Source organism: Akebia trifoliata, chromosome 14, assembly GCF_017979445.1.
Source record: "Akebia trifoliata isolate Shusen 1 chromosome 14, ASM1797944v1, whole genome shotgun sequence".
NCBI classification, from domain to species: domain Eukaryota; kingdom Viridiplantae; phylum Streptophyta; class Magnoliopsida; order Ranunculales; family Lardizabalaceae; genus Akebia; species Akebia trifoliata.
In genome coordinates this window covers 16,538,592-16,561,378 of record NC_141388.1, presented here as the reverse complement: position 1 = coordinate 16,561,378, position 22,787 = coordinate 16,538,592, and the positions used below count along the sequence as shown (strand labels likewise).

Genomic DNA, 22,787 nt, shown 5'->3' with positions numbered 1-22,787 from the left:
TGTCACTTGAAAAACCTGTGAACTCATTGTTCACATTTTGGAAATTAAAATGAAGTGGGCTGGAATCAGATTATCATCAAAAGTTGATTACATTTTGGGAAATCTTTCTAGATTGTAATTCACTTTCAAATATTGGAAGTTTCAATAAATTTGGCAAGAGAGACCTATGAAATTAGAGTCGGGGTTGGGTGCAGCAAGGTTAATTTAACTCTGGCAAGGACATGTGTCAGGAGTGGGATATTGCAGAGGAACGTCGCTGCTTCAAGGAGAAAAAAAAAGAAAGATCAATTCAACAAGAATGATACCAAACTGAGTTTAAAAAATAAAATACTAAAATACACTCTTAACTGACATGGAATGTGAACAGAGCCATATTTTTCCTTGTGAATCTTGAGGAAATATATATATGTTTATATGCACAATCCACGTCAGTTGAGTGTTATTTTTTAGTCAGGTGGTGGGCTTGGTGGATTATTGATGCTACCAATCCACCATCACTGCTATTATGGTTGCCCATGCCCCTACGGGGTACTGCTATCCAGTCAAGATGTTATAGGCGCTGGGTGTCTTTGGTCCTTAGGCATCTTTGATGGGTGTCGGCATGCTCTGACTCCTAGTTCTCATGAGTCATAGTCAGTGTGCCTTTTTAGGTATCGCCTTGGGATGATTCAAGTTCTCCACATTCAATTTTGTCGAAGGTCAGGATGTGAGTTGCAACATCGAGGCATGGTTGGATCCCTTCTGAACTGCTAAATCAGATGAAGATGGTCCTTGAATGAATAAACCATTACATTTTTACTCCAGAAATTGCTTAATCTCGATGAACTAGTTCATTATTTTAGGCTACTTTTCTCCTAATTTAACTGAAAAGTCTATTACCTACAGATACTGTTGGAGGTCACAAAGCATATTTTGGACAAATTGTCTTTCTTTTGTTTCTTCAGATTTTGTTCATTTTTCCAGTTCTTGCCAAAAGATTTTGATTGTAATCTATCCCCAACTTTTCAAATGGGTCTTGGGGTCAAATTAGATGGACAACGTTATGGTATGGCTTCATTAGGCTCTGCACGGTAATAATCAAGTATAAACTCAGCACCGATTAATTCTGATAAATTGGGGAACGTTTGCAAAAAACTTTAGGAAAATTTTGGGGATTACACAAATGATGTTTCTGAATTCCCTCCAAAAAAACCCTACAATTTCAACCTCCTTAATATCCTATCTTGTTCTTGAGATATTAAGGATGAAGAAGACAATATCTTGAGGTTTAGGAGGGGGAGTGGTATCAGTCAATGGCTTATTAATTCGTCGATTTATTTGATCGGTCACTTATTCGAAGGTTATTTTTTGAAATTTTGAAAAAAAATCACCAAATTTGCGACACTGGGCCTCACCAAAGTTCAACGCTTGAAAAAAATTAAACATACAAGTTATCTTGAATTAATTAAATACATGGTAAAGAAACTTTGTTGATTCTATTCTTTCTGTGTGTCATGCAGGCACAGCTTACATTTCTCAAGAGTCATTCCTTCCAAGTTGAAATTGTAGTTTTGTTTCAGCTCTCTACTGGATTGCTAACTTACATTAACAGATTTATTTGGTTCAAGTTAAGTAAATCCAAGGCAATTTGGAAGGCTAGACTTTGTACTAGCATATATACAAGTTATCTGCCTTCACGACGATCCTTCCTCCATTCCCATGGCTTTTCAGGGTTCGACGAAGCCCACAGTCCAACCCGAGCAGCTCGAGCCTCTTTTTCCCACTAATATGATACATAATGGTGTCAAAAAACAAAAACAAAAAAAGAAAAAGAAAAAATCTAAGGGCATGTAATGGACAACGGCTTTGGGTAACTCACCGATGCAAGTTCTGAACGATGGTCGTAGGCTGTGTAATGCCATGCAAGACCTTTCTTTAGCATCCATTCCTATACAAAGGGAACTTAGAAGGATAAGATTGAAGGCTAATTACAATAGAATATCAGTTATAGAGAGGGTGCCTTCTATTACCTGCACAAATTTACCATTGCAGTGTATATCACCAACACATCGGCCATAACGATCTTCCCCATAAATGTGGACTAGCAAGCACTTCCCTTGAACTAGTTTAATCAACTCCTCCTTTGCTTCCTTCCCAAAGGGCATCGAACTTTCTGGTGCATCAATGCCCCTGTTTTCTTAGAAATGATAGATTAACAAAATTATGGAATTAAAACACAGGGAATAAGTTGTACAATTTTCTTTCTTTTATTTTTTTACCTAAGTCGAATTCGATATTTTCGAGCAAGAATGTCATCGTTGTTTGGACCATTTAGTACCCTATAACGATAGAACACATAAAGGGATTAATGGGTTTCAAGGATAATTGACACCAAAAACAAAAAAATTGAAGTCAGGGTCAAGCAAGAACCTATATCCAGCATCAACGATGTTCTTTTGAAGCTTGTCTGCCTTAGCATAATCCTTCACAGCACGTGCTTTTGATCTTTGTTGGACTGCGACTTGAACCTCCCTCGGAACACTAGATGCCTCTCTTGGATCCACCGTGTTTACATATACTGTTATGGTATCCCCGTCTGCTACAGCTTTCGCATCCACCTAATTTGCGTAAGATCATGAATTAAACTAAATGATAGAAGAAAAAGAAGTTAAATTGCCTGATTTTAGCTCTTAATCTCACTGGGAGAGTCTGAAATTCGAATTTAACTCCTTCGGGCCAAGAATGTGGGGCTAACTCAGGAGTATCAACAAGAGTATGGGGAAGAGGAAGACCATAGAAGGTTAAGAGTCCCTATAAAAAAAACAACACCCTTTAATCAGAAAGACAAAATGGTGAGGTTAAATTCTACATTAATGTTGTTTTATATATGTACCTTAACATCTGCCTTTTTGTGTCTCTTCAAGGTCTGGATAACAAGCTCAGTAGCTTCTTCAGGTGTTTTTGGTGGGGGGTTTGATACTCTCCATGCCTCTAAGAGTTTCGTGTACCTTCATGCACACACAACTCAACAAAATCAAAAGGGGTTTCTTGATATAAAAAAAAGGAGGAAATTTTTTGGGTGGGTCGCATTTATACCAATTGGCCTGAGCGTTCTTCGACGATACGACATGCTGGCTAAGTCCTTCAGGAACCTTAATCAAGAAACTAGAAATGTTAGATCCTACCAATATAATGATGATGATTTAAGTACCCAAATTTATAGTTAACAAGGGATGACAATTTATAATTAACTATGGATTATGACAAAGATGAACCCATAACAAAATTAACACAAGAACCAATACACATTTTTTTTTTAATCCAAAAAAGCTAATTAAAGCTTAAATTATTCTTGTAATGATGAGGGTGCCGCCGACTACTTGCAGATCATGGCCTGGTGCCAATTTCATTCCATCACTTAAAAGTTTCTACTTGCACTTTCTATATGTATAATTTCACTATAAGTAAGAAAAATAAAGAAGAAGATTGCACTTCATCATCATCTTCTTCTTCTATTTAAATGGCTACGAAGCCTTGAAAAGGTGTTTGTGATTGTAATTAACAGCAAAGCAGAGAAATAAAATAAAAATAAATAATGAAGTGGATTGAAGAAGATCGTAAATAATCCTATGATGAGATGCAATTAGTAGGGTTTAAATTAAGGATATTGAAAAAATATAAAAAATAAATATTTTTTTAGATTTAGATGCAATCGTCTACAAGGACTTGAACCCAATGATGAAAGAATCTTGATTACCTGAGATGTGTTGTCAAAGTGGAAGAGATCTTGGGCAAGAGCTGAAACTCCAACTGTGGCGGCTGAGACACCATGAGGGCCTAATGATATATTATCAGATTCTTGAGCTGTGGGATTGCAACAATTCCCATATAGAAACCGAAGGGCGTTACCCATTAAATTAATTTAATAAAAAAAATCTATTGAAACAAGACTGGTTTTGTCAGAATTAGATTTGAAGAAAGGAACAAAGAGAAGGAGATGGCGTCCCAGATTTCTTCTTTTGGTATCTTTTAGAGGGGAGGAATCGATATGCCAACAAACTGACACGTGGTGGCATCTTATTTGATTATAGCTAATTTACTACGATCTGATTTGATGGTGTAAAATGTTAAAATAATTATTGGTCAGCGATCGTTATCATCGGTTTCCGTGCTCGATGGTGAAATAATTATGGTGCTCCCAGCATGATAAGACCACCGTTAAAAGTTTAAAGTTGGTGCATAGCGTGGCCCAATAAACGAAGGGTTAGGACTTTGATCTTGAGCCCACAAAGGTTGTAGTTGCCTTGTCGGACTCAAAAGAATTTCGATCCAGTAAACTCAGGCCAAGTAAGGGCCTGATAATCGCAACCTGACCCAACCCACTATAATATTTTATATATGTATATTTTTGAGAAATTTACCAAAAAGAAGAATTTTTACAAACTTATTTATCAAAATGGGGCACTATACATCCTATTTTCTAAAAAGGTAATTTATTATTTTCAAAAATATTTTATTTTATTAAAAGGGTAAAAACAGTAATATATATTTTTGATCTTATATATTAGAAGAATTTTTTTGATATTGTATAAATACATTCTGATCTCATGTTAGAAGGATACTTTTGAAAAATAAAATATTTTCGATAGTAAAAATATGAAAATTATTATTTTTACCATAAAATAAAATATTTTCGAAACTGATAAATTATCGTTTTTGGAAATAAGATGTACAGTTCACCGTTTTGATAAATAATTGATATGTCGTACATGTTTTGATAAATTTGCCTATATTATTTATGGTTTAGATGTAAAATTTTATAATCATTTTTTCAATTAGAATTATAATGGGAATTAAACCCTTATTTTAATTAAATATAAAATTAAGCAATTCCAAATAATTTTGTAAAAACATGAATTTATTTTTTTATAAAATTTAAAAAATTAAATCGAGTCAACTTAGGCCTAATAGGAGAATGGTAGGACTCAATGAAAGCCAGCCCAAACCCACCCATTGACAGCCCTAGTGTCACGGCCCTATTCTTTCGAAGCGGGGTCGTGCGGCGCAAGGGGGTCAAATCCATTTACAAGCCTGTAAAATGATTGTACACCACACACACGTAGCTAGCAAACAAGTAAACGAGGCAACACGAGATAAAGTCCGGAGGCAACTTTGTTGATATAATATTGATTACACGGTGCAACGCGTTACAAAAGCAAATAGATGCGTTACAAGCAATTGATGATCCTATGACACGCGGGACTTCCACAGAGCTGGGCTTCAAGGCTTCAACAACGTGGGTGTAGGCTGGGGATTGGGATAGCACTGACACCCTTCCTACAAAGTGTATGCTAAGTCTTTACTAGATTTCCAGAAGGAAACATCAAAAGTAAAGGCCGGTCATACTCCCTTATTACGAAAATGCCACTAAGCTAACAAGCGTGCCCTGGCACGGGGCTGACACGTACCCTAAGCTAACAGATATGCCCTGGTACGGGGGCTGACATGACTTCATAACGAGCCTTACATGATGTTACATGGGTGCTCCCAGGTAGCTCCGGGGCGAGCTTACACCTAACTCTAGGTGACAGATGATTTTGCCGTTACAGTCTCCCCCACCTATTCTGCAGACGTCCTCGTCGCATTGACCTGGCAAACTCTTCAATCTGTTGCTTGAAAGGTTGTAGGTTCTCTGCACTCTCCTGTGTAGCTTCAAATTCTGGCATGTCCGGTGTGACGAAGTACTCCACGTGCTGCTGCTGCTGTTGCTGAATGGAACTGCTGCTGAAATGACGTCTTCGAGAACTTTGTCGACAACACGCTCTGGCTGAAAAGCTGAATGAGAAGTGGTACGTGTTGGAATGCTGCGCGCGGGATCTCCTTGATCTGCTTGGTACGGCTTGAGACTTCTTGCATGGATGACAGAGTAGATGCTGTGTAACCTGTACGGTAACCAAAGTTTAGCAAACCTGTATGTCCTTGGACTGTGTCTCCTGTAGCCTGAAACAATAGTGTGAGAAGTTAAACACTGTTGGCCTGATATAAGTTCAAAAGCACTCTTGTTGGAGGAAGAGTTCTTCTGAATGGTGGAATTGAACAAATTCGCCCAATTCGGATGATCGGCATTGGCAAGATGCCTAAAATACTCCAACGCAGAACTGAATCTCTCCTTTGGCCAAACTGATTGATGATGTACACTGCTCGGAAAATCAAGCTGGAATCTAAGTAGTCTGCATGGTCCGTTCCATAACTTTCCTGTGACTCTTGAATCTCTGACGCTGACAACACTTTGAAGTACATCACAATTCTGGTTGACACTCTGACGAAGTAACTGAGGGGCTTCTTCTGCAACTTGAATCTTACAGTAACCTGATCTCTGACCTAACTCTGAAAAACACTTGGCTGTCCCAAGCTTATCAAACAAGTCGGCACTCTGCTGGATAGGATACTTGTTCTTGATGGTGATCTTCTTCACTGCTCGATAATCGATACAACGTCTTGAAGACCCATACTGCTGCTTGCTCAACTCAACTAGTCTTGGAAGATTCATCCTGTAAGGCCTCTCTATAAGAGGTGTGGCAACAGGTAGCAATTCATTCTGATGATCATTCGACCTACGTGGCTGTAGTGTCTTCGGAAGCAAATTCGTTATCTCATCATCAACTTCTGCTAAAACCTGTGTGGCTTGTGTGGGAGTTGAACTATGGTCCTTTTCTTCGGCTTCAACTCTCAAGGAAGCAATGTACGGTTGCTTACCTTTCTTCAACCCTTTCTTCACCTGAATGGCTGAAATCAAATTTCCCTTCCTTTCCTTGCTGTGAAGACGGGAACAAAGCTTGGACATTCACCTAGCATGCCCAAGTGTTGGCGAATGGCATCGGTACAACCCTGTTCTGTCGCATGAAATCCATCCCAATGACAACTCTGAACTCATCGAGCAGAACTGCGAGTAAATCAAGCTTACCCTTCCATGTACCTATCTTGACGGACACTGACTTGGCCGAACCTTGGATAGGAGTGGCTTGGGAGTTTACAGCTTTCATACGGCTTGAACCCTTATCGAGCCGGATATTGAGACGCTTCGCCTCTGCAGGGGTAATAAAGCTGTGAGTAGCTCCTGTATCAACCATTGCCTGGGTGGTCTTCCCACCAACTTCAATATCGACATACATTAGACCCTTCCGTTTCCGGCTATTCTGAGTCTCAGATGTCTGTTTCATTGCATTCAAAAGATGCAAGGCTCCCATGTGAGGAGAATCTTCATAATCTCGCCCACTCGTACTCTCGTGACTAGGGTCACTCTGGGAAGCTAATAGTGCAGTCAGTTTGGCTCGCTGTGGGCACTTGAATGTCTTGTGAGGCCCACCACACAAAACACATCCATGCTTGTGACGACGCTTGACTGGCGAGGTACTTCTGCTCTGTGAAGGAGAGGAGTTCCGTGATGATCCCGGACTGGAACTCTTTCTATGCCTTCCATTCTTGCCATTCGAAGACTTCTTTGTGTACTCAGGTTGCTGGTAGTAACCCTTCGATTGAGGATGTACATACTGTTGGCTCCCTCCCACGGGAGTATAATCAGTCAACCGCTCGGCTGCTGCAATTGCAGACGCGAGATCTTCCACACGTTGCCGTTGAGTTCTGTCTGAACCCAAGGCTTGAGTCCTTCTTGGAATGAGAACAGCTTGTCTTTCTCTGACATATCACGGATATCAAGCATCAAGGCGGAAAACTGCTTGACGTACTCGTGAACTGTACCTGTATGTTGGAGTTGCCTCAACTTTCTGCGGGCAATGAACTCCACGTTCTCTGGTAAGAACTGGTGCTTCAATTCTTTCTTGAGGTCCTCCCATGTATCGATGGAACATTGGCCACTTTCCATCTCGGTGTACTTTGTCCGCCACCATAGCTTGGCGTCACCTGCAAGATACATAGAAGCAGTTGTTACTTTTACCTCTTCGGAATCCGGACGAGCTGCACGGAAGTACTGCTCCATGTCGAACAGGAAATTCTCGAGCTCTTTCGCATCGCGAACACCATCGAAGGTACGTGGCTCGGGTACTCGCAAGCGCGAGGGAGAAGCATCACTACTGGTAGGCCGTTCGTTACCGACGGCTCTGACCAGGAGGCCTACTTTCGTAGTGAGCTCCGTAATCTGTTCCTGTAAGACGGCTAGACTGTCTCGGGTATCTTCCTCGAGGGCTGTCACTCTAGCTCTGAATGTCTCGGATCTTTCCTCCAGCGTGCTCTGGCGATCATCTATTCGTGCAATACCATCAACAATACCAGATAGCATACCTATCTTTTCCTCCAATACCTCGATGCGTTCCTTGTTTGTACGTGGTGCTGGTGGTGTGGAGCGCGGGAGATCCGCGGTACTAGTAATTCCTCTTACATTGTTCGCGTGAACTAAATGGAATCTCGGGGGAATAGCTAGGGGGAATACCTACTGTGCTCAAACAACTGCTGCTCTGATACCAACTGTCACGGCCCTATTCTTTCGAAGCGGGGTCGTGCGGCGCAAGGGGGTCAAATCCACTTACAAGCCTGTAAAATGATCGTAACCACACACACGTAGCTAGCAAACAAGTAAACGAGGCAACACGAGATAAAGCCCGGAGGCAACTTTGTTGATATAATATTGATTACACGGTGCAACGCGTTACAAAAGCAAATAGATGCGTTAAGCAATTGATGATCCTATGACACGCGGGACTTCCACGGAGCTGGGCTTCAAGGCTTCAACAACGTGGGTGTAGGCCGGGGATTGGGATAGCACTGACACCCTTCCTACAAAGTGTATGCTAAGTCTTTACTAGATTTCCAGAAGGAAACATCAAAAGTAGAGGCCGGTCATACTCCCTTATTACGAAAATGCCACTAAGCTAACAAGTGTGCCCTGGCACGGGGCTGACACGTACCCTAAGCTAACAGATATGCCCTGGTACGGGGGCTGACATGGCTTCATAACGAGCCTTACATGATGTTACATGGGTGCTCCCGGGTAGCTCCGGGGCGAGCTTACACCTAACTCTAGGTGACAGATGATTTTGCCGTTACACCTAGGCCCCTAACTGCCACACAATATGATTCCCCGTATTGTTTATATATCTGAGGTTTGCCATGTTTTACTGTCATGGCTCATTACAAATACGTCCCATTTGGTAAGTTTCATATAACTTACTTGGTAAAGTCTTTAGGTGATCATTCCATAAACCTGTGTTCCACTCCTCTTAGCCCCAAGTTATTGACATGTACAACTTAAGACACTTAACATAAACAATAGGGGAAACTACCAAGATGATCACTTATGAGGCCAAAACTACTAGCCCAGCCAAATATTTATCAAAAGAGTTACATATCCATTTTTTGTAATTAACTATTTACACCAGAATGGAAATCCCCTCGTAATCACATTTTCAATCTTACTTTCTAAACTTGTCACCCTCAAATAAAAGATCATGTTTTATTGTTATTTATTATTATTATTTTTTTTAATTATAGAAAAAAAAAACTATATTTAGGAGAAAATAAGGACATAAAGGTTATTTCAACTAAACATTATCTTTTTTTGGAAAAAATTAGTTCCTTCTTATGAATTTCAAAACAGGTATAAAGATATATTCAGTTTACTGTTATGCAGTGCGTGCCTATTTTGATATATGACCTTTTTGATAAATATTTCAAAAATATGGTCTGTCCCATAATTTTTGCAAAATACTTGACTGTTTTGGTAATACACCCTAAGAAATATGTGATAGATCACTGAAGTGTCAATTAGCAGACACAAATTAAAACTGTTCGATTAGTGGATCACTTCTTGAATGGGCATTTGATCTGAAAATTGTATCCATATTATGGAAACAATTTGTTTCAAATAATTTGCTTTTAGCCATCAATATTTTTGATTGGATGGTTAATATCTGTAAAATAAAAGTAAAGAGATTGTACTTTTACTTACCACACACAAATCCTTTTGAAATTCGGCAATTGTTTACATATAAAATTGGTGTGCTATGAGTAAAAGTTGGTATGTTAATAATAATATTTCTAAAAGTAAGGGTCAAATAATAATATTTTTTAGGAAAATTACTTAATAACCCTCTCACATGCACTTTTTTATATAAGTGTTCCCCAGCCTTGGACTGTATCGTAACAACCTGGTTAGTAAGAGAAATCTTTATTTCTTAATGTCCCCCACCCCCATAAAACTTAAAATTCAAATCCTGGAGATCAAAGATTCAAATTGTTGAGATGAACCAATCAAATCATTGATCTTGATTATTTGAATCATTAATCTCAATGATTCATGTACAAATGTTGAGATCGACAATTTATAATCATTAACTCAATAGCTATATTAGGTTGATCTTGATGATTGAATCAATATTTGGTCTCAATGATTTGAATTATCGATCTCAATAATTAAAATCATCAATGGTGAAGATTAACAAAGAAAAAGATTACCACGGTTTAAGGGACTTCTGAAAAATCGTCTTCAAAACAGAAGTTCTGTGAACATTGGATTTAGTGGGTTTAACTTAACGGTTTGGATTACAAGAGATCGAGAGTGCAATCCAGCTGTATCTTATAAAAAATGAGAGGTATTTATTTTTACCTCCCTCTCTATTTTATTTTTTTTAAAGGAAATAAATCTCTCACTATCTCTTCTCTCTCTCGAGTTGAAATTACAGAGAACAGAACTCAGCCCACTCTTTCTCTCTCTCTCTCTCTCTCTCTCTTTTTCTCTTTCTCTCGATGGCTTCAAAGAACCGCCCCTCATCCTCCTGTTCTAGAACACGGCTCAATCCTGCTTCGAGGGATTTCTCTAGTTGCTGAAACTCTTATATATTTAATCATTGGAGCTCTTCTCCCCTCATCCTCTTGTTATATATAAATTGAATAATATCACCTGTTTTTATTGCACTAGATGAAGAAATATTACATATTAGAGGCAAGTTTATACTTGAGTTGATGACTTTTCTCTACGACTTCCTTGAATTGGTACTTGGTAATAGAGAGTTTTCCTACAAAATTGTTATTTCAACAGCCCTATCCATGACAAAAATGAAATAGAAAATAAAATAGTTTGGGATACAAAGTCATGTACCATGTATGATAGTTCTGACAAACACTTCATTTTATTTTATTTTTTGACAATTAGAAAAAATTCAATTTTTGTAACCTTCTTAGGCCCGAATCCTTAAGGATCCATAGTAGATGAAACTCTCCATGAGTAAGGTGCAGATCGAGAGAGCTCGAATTGTTCGAGTCAACCAAGAGAGAGAGAGAGAGAGGACTGAGTTCTGTTGTCTGTAATTTTAGATCGAGAGAGAAAGAAGAGATAGTGAGACTTTGAGAGAGAAGAGACAGTAAGGGATTTATTTCCTTTAAAAAAATAAAATAGAGAGGGAGGTAAAAATAAATACCTCTCGTTTTTTATAAGATACAACTGGATTGCACTCTCGATCTCCTGTAATCCAAACTGTTAAACCCACTAAATCCAATGTTCATAAAACGTTTATTTTGAAGACGATTTTTCAGAAGTCCCTCGACCCGTCCCCATATATATATATATATATATATAGAGAGAGAGAGAGAGGAGAGAGAGAGAAGGGGAGGGGGGGGGTGTTCAAGGGACATATGTAAAAACAATGGTTTTTCAAAATATGGGTTAGAAGTTTTGAATTGAGTTGATTTTTTTGCAAGGATGGTCACTATGATGAGAAGATCATCCTCACAAAAAATCAACTCAATCTGAAACTTTTAAATCCATCAAAAGTGATTTACAAATTATTGATAAAAATTGACAAAAAATCGACTGTCCACATTCTAAATCACTTTTAATGGGGTTAGAAGTTTTAGATTGGATTGTTTTTTTTTTTTTTTATCTTTTTTTTTTTTCCGGATGATCTTCCCATCATAGAGATCATCCTCACAAAAAATCAGCTCAATCCGAAACTTCTAACCCATATTTTGAAAATTTATTAATGTTATATTATTTTTACATATGTTTTTTCATATGTCCCTTGATCTTGACCCACCATATATATATATATATATATATATGGGATCCCTATCAGATTGGGAGATGGTTGATCGGAAACCAATCCAAGAAGTTATCAACCAGATATTTATTAACCACTTGTTCATGAGTTTCTGTTTTGGAATGATTAAATTTGGACCAATTTTTGTCCCATTTTTTCACACTATCTCCATGGTCAACATAACCTGGTGAGATGTTCCTTAACCCTCTGAATAGTTGAGTAGATATTTTAAGGTGGAGTTAGGTTTTCTATACATGCCACTTGACAATTTTTTTCACGCCCATTGTTTAATTAACTCCATGATATACTACTTACACATCAAATATTAGGCTGATTGATGTATTCTACCCATCTTAATCTTTAAAACGAGCTGGCTTACCAAGCCCTGTTAGAGACAATTATATATATATATATATATATATTATGGGTTAGGATCTGTTGACTCCTAAGAATGCCTTGTGAAAAAGACATTGTCTCAACCCGTTAAACACAAATTCTAATGGTTGAGATATATGAGTACCTTGATTACACAAATTTCAAAAAGATAGTTATCCCAAGAATAAATCTCAACCATTGAATTTTGAATTTAAAGGGTTGGAAGCATGTGTTTTTTTCATGAGTTATTCTTAGGAGTCAAGGGATCTTTGCATATATATATACATATATATGGGTCCCGTTCAATGGCCAACAGTTTGGCAAACACTTTTTCAAAACATGGGTTAGAGGTCTTGGAATGGACTGATTTTTGGTGAGGATGATCTCTACGGTGAGGAGATCATCCTCACCAAAAATCAGCTCATTCCAAAACTTCTAGCCCCAGTTTACAAGTTGAAAAATCGTGAACCGTCCATTTTTTGTAAATCATTTTTGATGGGGTTAGAAGTTTTGGAATGGGCTGATTTTTGGTGATGATGATCTCCTCACCGTAGAGATCATCCTCACCAAAAATCAGCCCATTCCAAGACCTCTAACCCATGTTTTGAAAAATGTGTTTGCCAAATTGTTGGCCATTGAACGCTACCCTATATATATATATATATATATGGGAGGCGTTCGGATGCATGTGTTTTATCAGTCGTTTTAACAAAAGAAATCCGACCGTTGGATATTGTTGAATCGCACGGTCGAGATTGTATGGTGCGTTTAAGTTATAATTTATTGTTTTTTACAGCGCCATCCCTCTTTTATCTCATTATTCGTGCCACCTCCCCGAGTGAATTACAATGACAGATCTGTTCTCTCTCGTCTGTTCTCCCTCGAACACCTCTCTCTCTCTCGCTCTCGTTCCGCTGAAATCTCGAAACCCTCCTCTCTCTCGCTGCAACTCTATCGACGAAAACCTCTCTTTCCCTCTCTCTCTCTCTTCTCTCTCTCTCTCTCTCTCTCTCTCTCTCGCTCCGCTGAAACCCTCGTGAATTGCCACCTCTGGAAACATCTCTGTTGGTTGATCTTGAGGTGGTGGCGCAATTGACTGAGAGGAAGAAGCACATCCATCCATTGATGCTTGCAATGATCGGATTGCCCTCGAAGTTCATGCATTTCCTCGCCCAACTTGTTAATTCGTTCTAGTTGAGGAATGACGGAATCAACACAATCACTGACCTCCTTGGCTGCAACCATGGCTTTGATACCAAATGTTTAGATCCTATGGAAAAGTTTGATCCACTTCAAGGGGGATCTTCCTACAGAATTTAATTAATTTATTTTATTGCTTGCTTGAAATAAACATATTACATCCTCCAACATATAAAGGAGGATGAGGAATGACTTAATTGAATGAATTGATTTGGCTGTTTTAAATAAAATAAAAAAAGAGAGGATTCAAGTGTTTCTTCTTGTTGGGTGGGTCATGGGTGGACATCTATCCCTGCACATAGGATGAAGAATGACAATTGAATTGAACCTTCAGTGGTGATGACAACTACGGGTTCCTTTGTTGCCAAAAACTGTTATAGAAGAACAATCGATTCAAAAACGAAAGGAATGATTTGTCTATGGCACTTGTTCCTTCAACCCATTCTTCCTCTTCTGGTGATGCTGGACTTAACTCGGTTTATTATGGTTCTACTCTTACCTCAAATTTATTCTCTTCGGTTTCTTACTTTCAACTTTGAAGAGAAATGTGTATCTATTCTATTCCTCTGAAACTTCATAATATACATATGAAGCCATACCCCAATCCCAGGATTGATAAATTGTTTTTGAACATTCTTACCCCAAAAGAATAATAATAAAACACTATTTCTTGTCTGATATTTGTGTTTCTCGTGCATTTCTTCATGACCCCTGTTACTGCATAAAACATACTTCTCCTCTATTTATTTGTCTTGGATTTTTATTATGTTTTTATCTGTTACAAAACCAGTTCTAGACATCTTTGCCTACCTGTCTAAGCTGTTTAAGCTCTTTAGAGTATTATTGAATGGCAAGAATTGGATTCAAACCACATTTGCACGTATGAACGACTACCAATCTTGATAAAAACAAGATGTCAACACAAAATATTTTTGGGGTCAAGGCAATGGCTCAATTCATTGACCTATTGCTTTTCCACCTACTCAATCATGAGGTCAGGAGTGAGTTGTATATCCCAACTTAACCATCAAAGCAAGTCACACTACTTGTGGTTATGCACTTGACTCTGTTGTATTTTCTAAAGTTGCATTCTTAAGACAAGCTAGCGGTCTTTGATATTTCTGTGTTTGGTATCCTCATTTCTTTCTCTCTCGTCTGTTCTCCCTCGAGGGTTTTAGCGGAGCGAGAGAGAGAGAGAGAGAGAGGTTTTCGTCGATGGAGTTGCAGCGAGAGAGAGGAGGGTTTCGAGGTTTCAGCGGAGCGAGAGCGAGAGAGAGAGGTGTTCGAAGGAGAACAGACGAGAGAGAACAGATCTGTCGTTGTAATTCACTCGGAGAGGTGGCACGAATAATGAGATAAAAGAGGGATGGTGCTGTAAAAAACAATAAATTATAACTTAAACGCACCATACAATCTCGACCGTGCGATTCAACAATATCCAACGGTCGGGTTTCTTTTGTTAAAACGACTGATAAAACACATGCATCCGAACGCCTCCCTATATATATATATATATATATATATATATTTTTTTTTTTTTTTTTTTTTCTTTTCTTTTTCTTTTTTTCCTATGAGTGTTGGTGCGATTCAAAGAAAAATAAAATTAGAACAAAGGTGCTAAAGTAAAAAATCCGACAAAATCTTCCAATGGGAAGACATGGTCTCCATGTGTATCTAAATTGTGCATCTCCAAAATCACACTCTTAACTCCATGGTATTGGCTCAACTTATCAAGCATATCTCTAGTTCCAAAAATTATAGATGCCTTCCTTTATCTTTTTTATTTTGGCAAATTATTACCATTCATCACAATAATTGGATGATGATGAAAATCACAAGTAGACAGAAGCCACTCTTCTTCTTCTCTTCAAAAGAAAAACCCCTTAATTTCAAAAGATTTGGGGGTCTACTAAACAATTGCTATTCTTTCAAATTGAATTATGTCTTCTTTTACTATCTTCATTCGTATTCTTTTCAGTCTTTTCCTCAATTTAAGATCTTCAATTTTACTATTTTTTCAAATTTAATTATAATCAATGTTCGTTGATCATGACCATGTCCAAATCATCTCGATTTGATATATAATTTATTGGAGTTAATCTTATAATTTTAAGAAAAGAAAATATTTAAATGTTTGCATTCCTAATTTTATTGAACACACTCATTTCTAATTTTATTTTGAACCCATTTTCACAACCTTTTCTTTTCCATCAAATTTGCACGAAATCAAATAACTCAAGATTTATTTGAGGCTTAGACCCATAGCTCAGTTGGTTTGACAAATTGCAAAACAACTTTGAGGTCGTGGGTTCAAGTCCAGTTTACCAATAATAATATAAAAAAACTCAAGATTTATTTATTTTATTTATTCATTAAAAATTGAAATCAAAGGAGGGATGTCTGTCATGCAGCGTTAGTTAACATTAACAAAGAAGGAAATAAGCCAAAATAAAATTCATTAAAAAAATTGGCATGTTAACGTCTTAGGTAAGCACGTAGGGCAAGTAAAATTTTCCTAATAGAAGTTTAATATTTTATGGAGTTTTATAATCTAATAATATATCTCTCTTAGAGTAAGATTTCATTGACCTTAAAACGCGAATCATTTTGGTTTATTGTAGCGTGAACTCGCATGCCGGTATTTGGTGGCTAATTGAGAGTTTTAAGACCGAGTTAGTAATAGATACCTATGGCCACACGTGTCTCGTTTCAACACAATGCATCACCATGGACATCATCATCGTCAGCATCACCATCATCATAGAAACAATAATGGAAACCCCCAAGTCTATTTTTCCCATGCACTGAATTACCAGTATCACGAGAGGCGAGTGTTGAAATAGAAGAAGACATGATAAGGCAGCCTCTTCTTCCTGAATCTTCAGGACAACAAACTTCTAATAACCCTAACCTTATCAAATATTTGTATGTTGGGCACTTTCTAGCCAGATGGGGTGCAAGGTATCTTTTCACTTTTTTTTTTTTTTAAATGTATGGTATGATATATAAGGTCTTAAAGTCTTAAAATTCCAATTACTTGGATGGGGTCTCTTTATCTTTCTCTTAATTATTATTATTTCTTTTGATCCTAAAAGTCTGTTTTCTATTTTTTGATTATAGAATGAGTCCTCTAAGACATTATTGAAAAATGTTGAATATCTAAAATTCTATTTTTCTTAATTATTATTATTTCTTTTGATCCTAAAATTCTGTTTCTTATGGCTTTTGATCTGTTTATATTCTGATGCAAGCTAATCCAATTTGTGCAAAACTAAATTGATGCTTTAATAAAGCAAAATGTAGAATATCTTTTTAGAATGCAAAGTAGCCTAAACCCTTTCTTGTATTGGAGTACATTCAGCAGAGACAATGGGGCCTTAAATCCAATGGTCATAATCATAAGCAGTTTTTATACCCTTTTTTGTGTCTAAAATTACTTGAACTTGAAGACGGTTCATGTGAAAAATCAATCTTATTTGATGATGGTATTGATCATCCACTATGTATGTGTTGGTCCCTTATTGTTCAGTTATTTGACATGCCATTTCCTTTTATTTTCCTTGTTCAGAATGTGGGAATTCTCTGTTGGTTTATACATGATCAATATTTGGCCCGATTCTTTAATGTTTGCTGCTGTGTATGGTGTTGTGGAATCTGCCTCAACTGCATTATTGGGTTCCACTATTGGACAATGGGTGGATAGATTGACATACACACAGGTTAGCTAAAATTTTGTGTGTTACTAATGCTTTCCTGTATATGTGCCCCCATCCATGCATCAATCCTCGACTAGTACTCAATGAGTGGGTAAAATTACATCATGGACACGACATTTGGAATTGAAACAAGTGATGTGTCAGACACTAGCATGACATCCGCTTGAAGTTTAAACAACAAAACACAAACTATCTTGATTATTGTAACCCCCCATTAAAGATCAACCACTTGGATGACTATAAGAAGGTGTTGTAATTTCTGTAAAAAATTTCGATATGAGTCTTAAGATTATCTAATATATATATATAATATATATATATATATATATATATATATATAAAGGTGTTACAGATCGTCCAAATGGGTTCCTGCAAATTTAATGTTCTGCATCAATTCAGGGATATCCATGTATATATTAACCAACCAACCACTCCAAAAGACCAATCTGTTGGAAAGGGGGAGAACTATGAATAAGAGGATCACGGAGCTTGACTGGGGTATGACACACCCGAGAGTGGAGGAAAACATACACTCAACACTGCCCCTCACCCATGAGGGTGGAAAGAATCGAACCTGTGACCTATACGAACCTAGCGCTTTGATATCTTGTTAACCAACCAACTACTCCAAAAGACCAATCTGATGGAGAGGGGGAGAATTATGAATATAAGAGGGTCACAGGGCTTAACTAGGGTACAACATGCCCGAGAGTGGAGGAAAATATACACTCATCAATATAATGAGAAATATGGAGAGTTTTGTGACATTTAGCTTATTATACGGGTTGTCATTACCTCATTTGTTACTGAATGCATGAGAAGGTTAAATATTGGTTGATAAAAAATTTTCATCTTAGCATTGATATCTTACAGGTTCTCAGGCTGTGGTTGTTCACTCAAAATCTATCCTTCATGGTGGCTGGAGTAGCAGTGATGGCATTACTGGTATACTCAGACTTGAGGTTGACAGGTTTTGTAACATTCATTTCTCTCGTCATATTAACAAATATCTCTGGAGCAATTGGTGTGCTTTCAACTCTTGCTGGAACCATCTTGGTCGAAAGAGAATGGTAATTAAAGATCTAAAAATAATTCTCTCCAATAGAAATATTTATCATTGGGATGTCACAACTATGGTTTTTGTCGTTTTTACGGAAAATAGCTTCAGTTTTGACTCCTCTCATTTTCTAAAGTCTTAGTTATTGAAGTTATGTCGAAATTACAGGGTAGTTGTGATTTCAAATGGCCAACCTCCAGAAGTATTGACAAACATGAATTCTGTTATTCGTCGGATTGATTTAATTTGCAAGCTTTTTGGCCCAGTTGTTACTGGCTTCATTATCAGCTTTGTATCACTTAAGGCATCAGCAGTGACTTTAGCTATTTGGAACACTATCTCTGTTTGGTTGATATACTGGCTTCTAATAACCGTATACAACGGAATTCCAGCTTTAAGTGAAAACAACCAAAAGAGGCTATCAGGACTAGCAACAAGTGATCTGGTAGAGAGTTCATCTATTTCTTCACCTCAGACAGAGAGTTTGCTTTCACACATGGGAAGTGATTCGGCATCAGGACAACGCAAATGGGAACAAAATTTAGTCGAAAGGCTCTCGAAAATTCCATGCGTTCAAGCATGGACTGTGTACTTGCAGCAAGATGTGGTGCTACCAGGAATTTCTCTAGCTTTACTGTATTTTAGTGTCCTCAGGTAACACTTTGTCCCAAGTTCATGTTCTGTCTAGAAAAAGAAAGAAAAAAAAATCCTCGGTAAGATCTATGGAGGCAAATTTTGGTATCTGACCACTACTGCTTCTGTCCGAGCTTGGATTTGGACTTGTGCGTCCCTGCAAAGCCTCTGACGCTCAAGTCAGACAAAAGCTCAAGACTGAACTGTATAGAATGTATTCTTGGGTTGGAATTGCGTACCTTGGATGGGTGGTCCCGTGCCTATTTATAGGTGAAATCATAATATATTCTTCCCTTGATTTCCACCCTTGATCTTGGCCTTGATTTGCGTGCCAACTCCATTCTTGTTGCGCTCTATAAGGTAGCCTCCATTTCGGTTAAGCTTTACGATTTTTGGGGGACTAATTTTGAATTCAAATCTTTACAATATTTGGTCTGGGATTTTATCCTTTTTGACCAATTGACCTTCACTATCTGACCCTTCTTCCGATGCCACGTGTCTTTGGATTATAGGGTAGAATTTTTCCTCCACAAGATCAACCAAATATCGTTTTCCAATGTAATGCTATGCCATGGTAGTCCTTCCTTAAATTTTACAAAAGAGTTTATTGGATGGCATCCAAGATTTGTTGCTTATTACGTTCATGTTTTTGCTTTGGGATGTAATATATTTGCTTTCTTTTGCAGCTTTGGAACGTTAATGACGGCTGCCTTGGAATGGAAAGGTATACCAGTTTACATTATTGGCATAATGCGTGGTATTAGTGCTACAGTTGGAATAGCAGCAACTCTTCTATACCCAATCTTGCACTCACGTATTTCAGTCCTCCGAACAGGATTATGGTCTATCTGGACTCAGGTATCAATTTTAATTACAATTGACAAAACAAGAGCTTAGTGTGGAAAAATCTATGAAGATTTAGGAGCATCCCCTGACCTGAACTCGTAGAAAGCACATTCAAAGTACAGAAAATGATCCATAAAACAGATTTCCAGCCTTGTCTTGTATAGGCCACTATATACCATATGATATGTCCGAGGAAACCATGTTTCACACTCTTTTCTTGCGCGTTAGTATTTTATTATTTATGAACAATATTTGTACATTCTAAAATACTTTCTACACATATTGAAATAATTTTCTCCTCATACCAATTTCACCCTAATTTAGGTTTGTCCAATTGAGTTCTAGATTGAGGTTGTTTGAGACATTATATATGCCTGATACCAAATTACCCAGTTTTCACATTTGTGCTCATTAGACCTTACATTTCCTGTATGTATTGAATATGAGTGTTGGAAGTAAATTGAATCGTGGTCAGTGAAGAGTTGAACTTCATAAATTTAAGATTTAGGAAGTGAGGTTTTGTTAGTTTATGTAAATTTGACACTCACTAGTTGTTTGATATCTGCGTGGCTCTTGTGTAGTGGGTCTTTCTGCTGGTCTGTGTTGCTTCTGTATGGGTTCAAAACAGTGGTATCTCGGCTTGGATGTTGATGGGTGGAGTAGCAGCATCACGTCTTGGGTTATGGATGTTTGACTTATCTGTCATGCAACAAATGCAGGTAAAACTTCTCTTCAACGTAACTAAGCTTTTTAGATGATAACCTGTGTTTCTCCCTTTAATGGGGAATTCCATGTATTATGATGAAGCATTTTTGTTCTATTTCTCAATAGGACTCTCAGCTATATATTTCTTCCTCTCAGAGAGCTTAGTCACAAAATTCTGCGACTGACTAAAAACATCATGATTAAATTGTGATTTTTTCTTTCAAAAATTTAATTGCAACTTTCCTGAACTTTGTGATTAAATAGCAGAAAAAAAAAAAAAAAAACAAACAAACAAACAAAAAACAGATGACTTTTGTACTAATAAGAGGAGATGACCTTGATAAAGATGATGGTGATCATTTTGCCAATGAAACGTCAGATAATGAAGATGCGAATTTGATGATTTTGACCAGTTGATGAATCCAAGTGGATTCATGATTATAATCTTTTTCTTTTATTATATATTTTAACTAATATGAACCTTGAGTGTGTTGTGGACTTTTGATTACTTTTTGTGGATATAAGGATGATATCAATATAGAGTTTGGTGAATTATTATTGTAACTTAATATGGGACTTGATGATATGATATGAGAAAACCAGTTAATAGGAACAATTACATGGTCCTAACTTTAGCTCAATTTTTTCTCCATTCTCTCTCTCTCTCTTTTCAATTTTTCCCTGTTTTACCAACTTATCGAATTTTCCCTTTGCTGACTTATTCCTGAACTCCTCGTTGACGATGTCTATAACCCATTGTATGGTTACACATTAAATTTGTTGAATTTGCTAGTTGTATTTTCTGGGATTAAATTCAGTAAATCAACCTTTACATTCTTTCTAATCACTTATATTGGTTTTTTGTCCCAGGATCATGTTCCTGATTCTGATCGCTGTGTTGTGGGAGGTGTACAGAACTCGCTTCAGTCTACATTGGATCTGTTGACTTATGTCATGGGAATAGTCATCTCGAATCCACAGGTGACCATTCCTTAATATGTGGTTGTCCTCATTAACAGTGTAGATACGATTTAAATACATATTAACTTCTTTCCTATTACTGATTTCCTTCTCAGGATTTTGGAAAGTTGATGATTTTGTCTATGTTGCCGGTAGCACTAGCTGCAGTACTATATAGTTTCTATGTCTATCGTGTTCGAAAGCACCTTTTTCACTTTGAAAAGCTGGTTTTGATGATCCAATGTTTGATAAGACAATCTTAGGAAACAAAGACATGGTAAGTTTCATTCTTTAGTGGTACAGTGTTTATGTTACTAAATGTGCAAACTCTGCTCTTGATTGATCACTTGTACAGTGGACTGAGTAGTAGGCAACATCCAGAGTGATCCAATAGTAATGCCACTGTTTCATTTTCATTGGTGAATTGTTACCTTTGGCTTTCGAAAAGCCCAAAGGGACCTTCTCCAATAGAAACTCACCATGCAGGGCAACAGGCTGAACTTATGTTACTGGGTTCACTAATTTAGTAGCAAACCGTGAATTGATTCAAAGCGAACCAGCTACGAACCTAACAAACTCCCTTACATTTGTGAATTTTAGAGATGTCCCCACGGTCTGGTCAATATTAGAGATAACCCTTATTTTAGAAATCCCAAGATTTGGTCAAATATTAAAGATACCCCCTTTATTTTTAAACTGATGATATATGACCCCATGACCTGATTCTTCTTCTATGAGATTTACATAACTGACTCAAATATCTGCCACTAACTACCTCTACGAATCGGGTTTGTTCAAGAGTGGCGAACCATGGACCTGAATTCGAACCGAGCGAACCAACGAACCAGGTAACATAGGGGTGGACAACTATGGCTTGGCTCCACAGTGTCATCACTTGGATTGGCAGTAGGAATGTTATAATGTTGCCTCTATTGTAAAATGTTGCAACCATGCTATGCCCATTTACATTGGAATGTAGAGGGATGAATTGTTTGTCACTTAAGGAAACATTTTAGTTATTTGGAGCATATATTTCTTTATTCTATCATTGTGTGAACGAGTTTCTATCCCATGACATTTCTTCAAATGCGTCGGTTATATAACTAATTCAAGGCTTCGAAAAGTTGGTTTTGCTTTCATTATTGATTGTTAATTAGGCATTTTTGGAGAATCAACTTTGTAAGGAAGGAGCAAGGCCTATCTTTCTGGTGTAAAACATACACCATCAGTTGTTTTAAAGCTCAGATTGAAGATAGGTATATTTCAACT

General features: G+C 37.5%; 2 protein-coding genes across 3 annotated transcripts; one reads left to right on the top strand and one right to left on the bottom strand.

The window, feature by feature from the left end:
* Window positions 1-1,417: 1,417 nt before the first annotated feature.
* Window positions 1,418-3,976, bottom strand: LOC147386456 (putative 38.1 kDa protein). The gene is made up of 9 exons (XM_086422133.1): window positions 3,737-3,976; window positions 3,076-3,131; window positions 2,873-2,987; window positions 2,680-2,790; window positions 2,410-2,597; window positions 2,259-2,318; window positions 2,010-2,169; window positions 1,859-1,927; window positions 1,418-1,762 (listed from the first exon to the last, which is right to left on the bottom strand). Exons 1-9 carry the CDS (start codon window positions 3,890-3,892, stop codon window positions 1,664-1,666), a joined length of 1,014 nt encoding a protein of 337 aa, XP_086278259.1. The 5' UTR covers window positions 3,893-3,976; the 3' UTR covers window positions 1,418-1,663.
* Window positions 3,977-16,306: 12,330 nt separating this feature from the next.
* Window positions 16,307-22,561, top strand: LOC147386455 (solute carrier family 40 member 1-like). Of its 2 annotated transcripts, none has more exons than XM_086423598.1 (9): window positions 16,307-16,562; window positions 17,170-17,320; window positions 18,191-18,387; window positions 18,543-19,028; window positions 19,694-19,865; window positions 20,435-20,572; window positions 21,429-21,539; window positions 21,635-21,795; window positions 22,318-22,561. In XM_086423598.1, exons 1-8 carry the CDS (start codon window positions 16,453-16,455, stop codon window positions 21,779-21,781), a joined length of 1,512 nt encoding a protein of 503 aa, XP_086279724.1. In that variant the 5' UTR covers window positions 16,307-16,452; the 3' UTR covers window positions 21,782-21,795; window positions 22,318-22,561. The 2 variants fall into 2 exon arrangements, with proteins under 2 accessions (XP_086279724.1, XP_086279723.1); XM_086423597.1 differs by having other exon boundaries at window positions 16,308-16,562; window positions 21,635-21,797; window positions 22,309-22,561.
* Window positions 22,562-22,787: the final 226 nt, after the last annotated feature.

What these genes read in the sequence shown, in the direction of transcription:
- LOC147386456 (XM_086422133.1), bottom strand. Translation starts at nt 3,892, where the DNA reads ATGGGTAACGCCCTTCGGTTTCTATATGGGAATTGTTGCAATCCCACA. An exon ending in ACTTTGACAACACATCTCAG is followed by an intron (nt 3,132 to 3,736) that starts GTAATCAAGATT and finishes TTCTTGATTAAG; the next exon opens with GTTCCTGAAGGACTTAGCCA. An exon ending in AAATATCGAATTCGACTTAG is followed by an intron (nt 2,170 to 2,258) that starts GTAAAAAAATAA and finishes CTAAGAAAACAG; the next exon opens with GGGCATTGATGCACCAGAAA.
- LOC147386455 (XM_086423598.1), top strand. Translation starts at nt 16,453, where the DNA reads ATGATAAGGCAGCCTCTTCTTCCTGAATCTTCAGGACAACAAACTTCT. An exon ending in ATCTTGGTCGAAAGAGAATG is followed by an intron (nt 18,388 to 18,542) that starts GTAATTAAAGAT and finishes TCGAAATTACAG; the next exon opens with GGTAGTTGTGATTTCAAATG. An exon ending in CTGTCATGCAACAAATGCAG is followed by an intron (nt 20,573 to 21,428) that starts GTAAAACTTCTC and finishes TTTTTGTCCCAG; the next exon opens with GATCATGTTCCTGATTCTGA.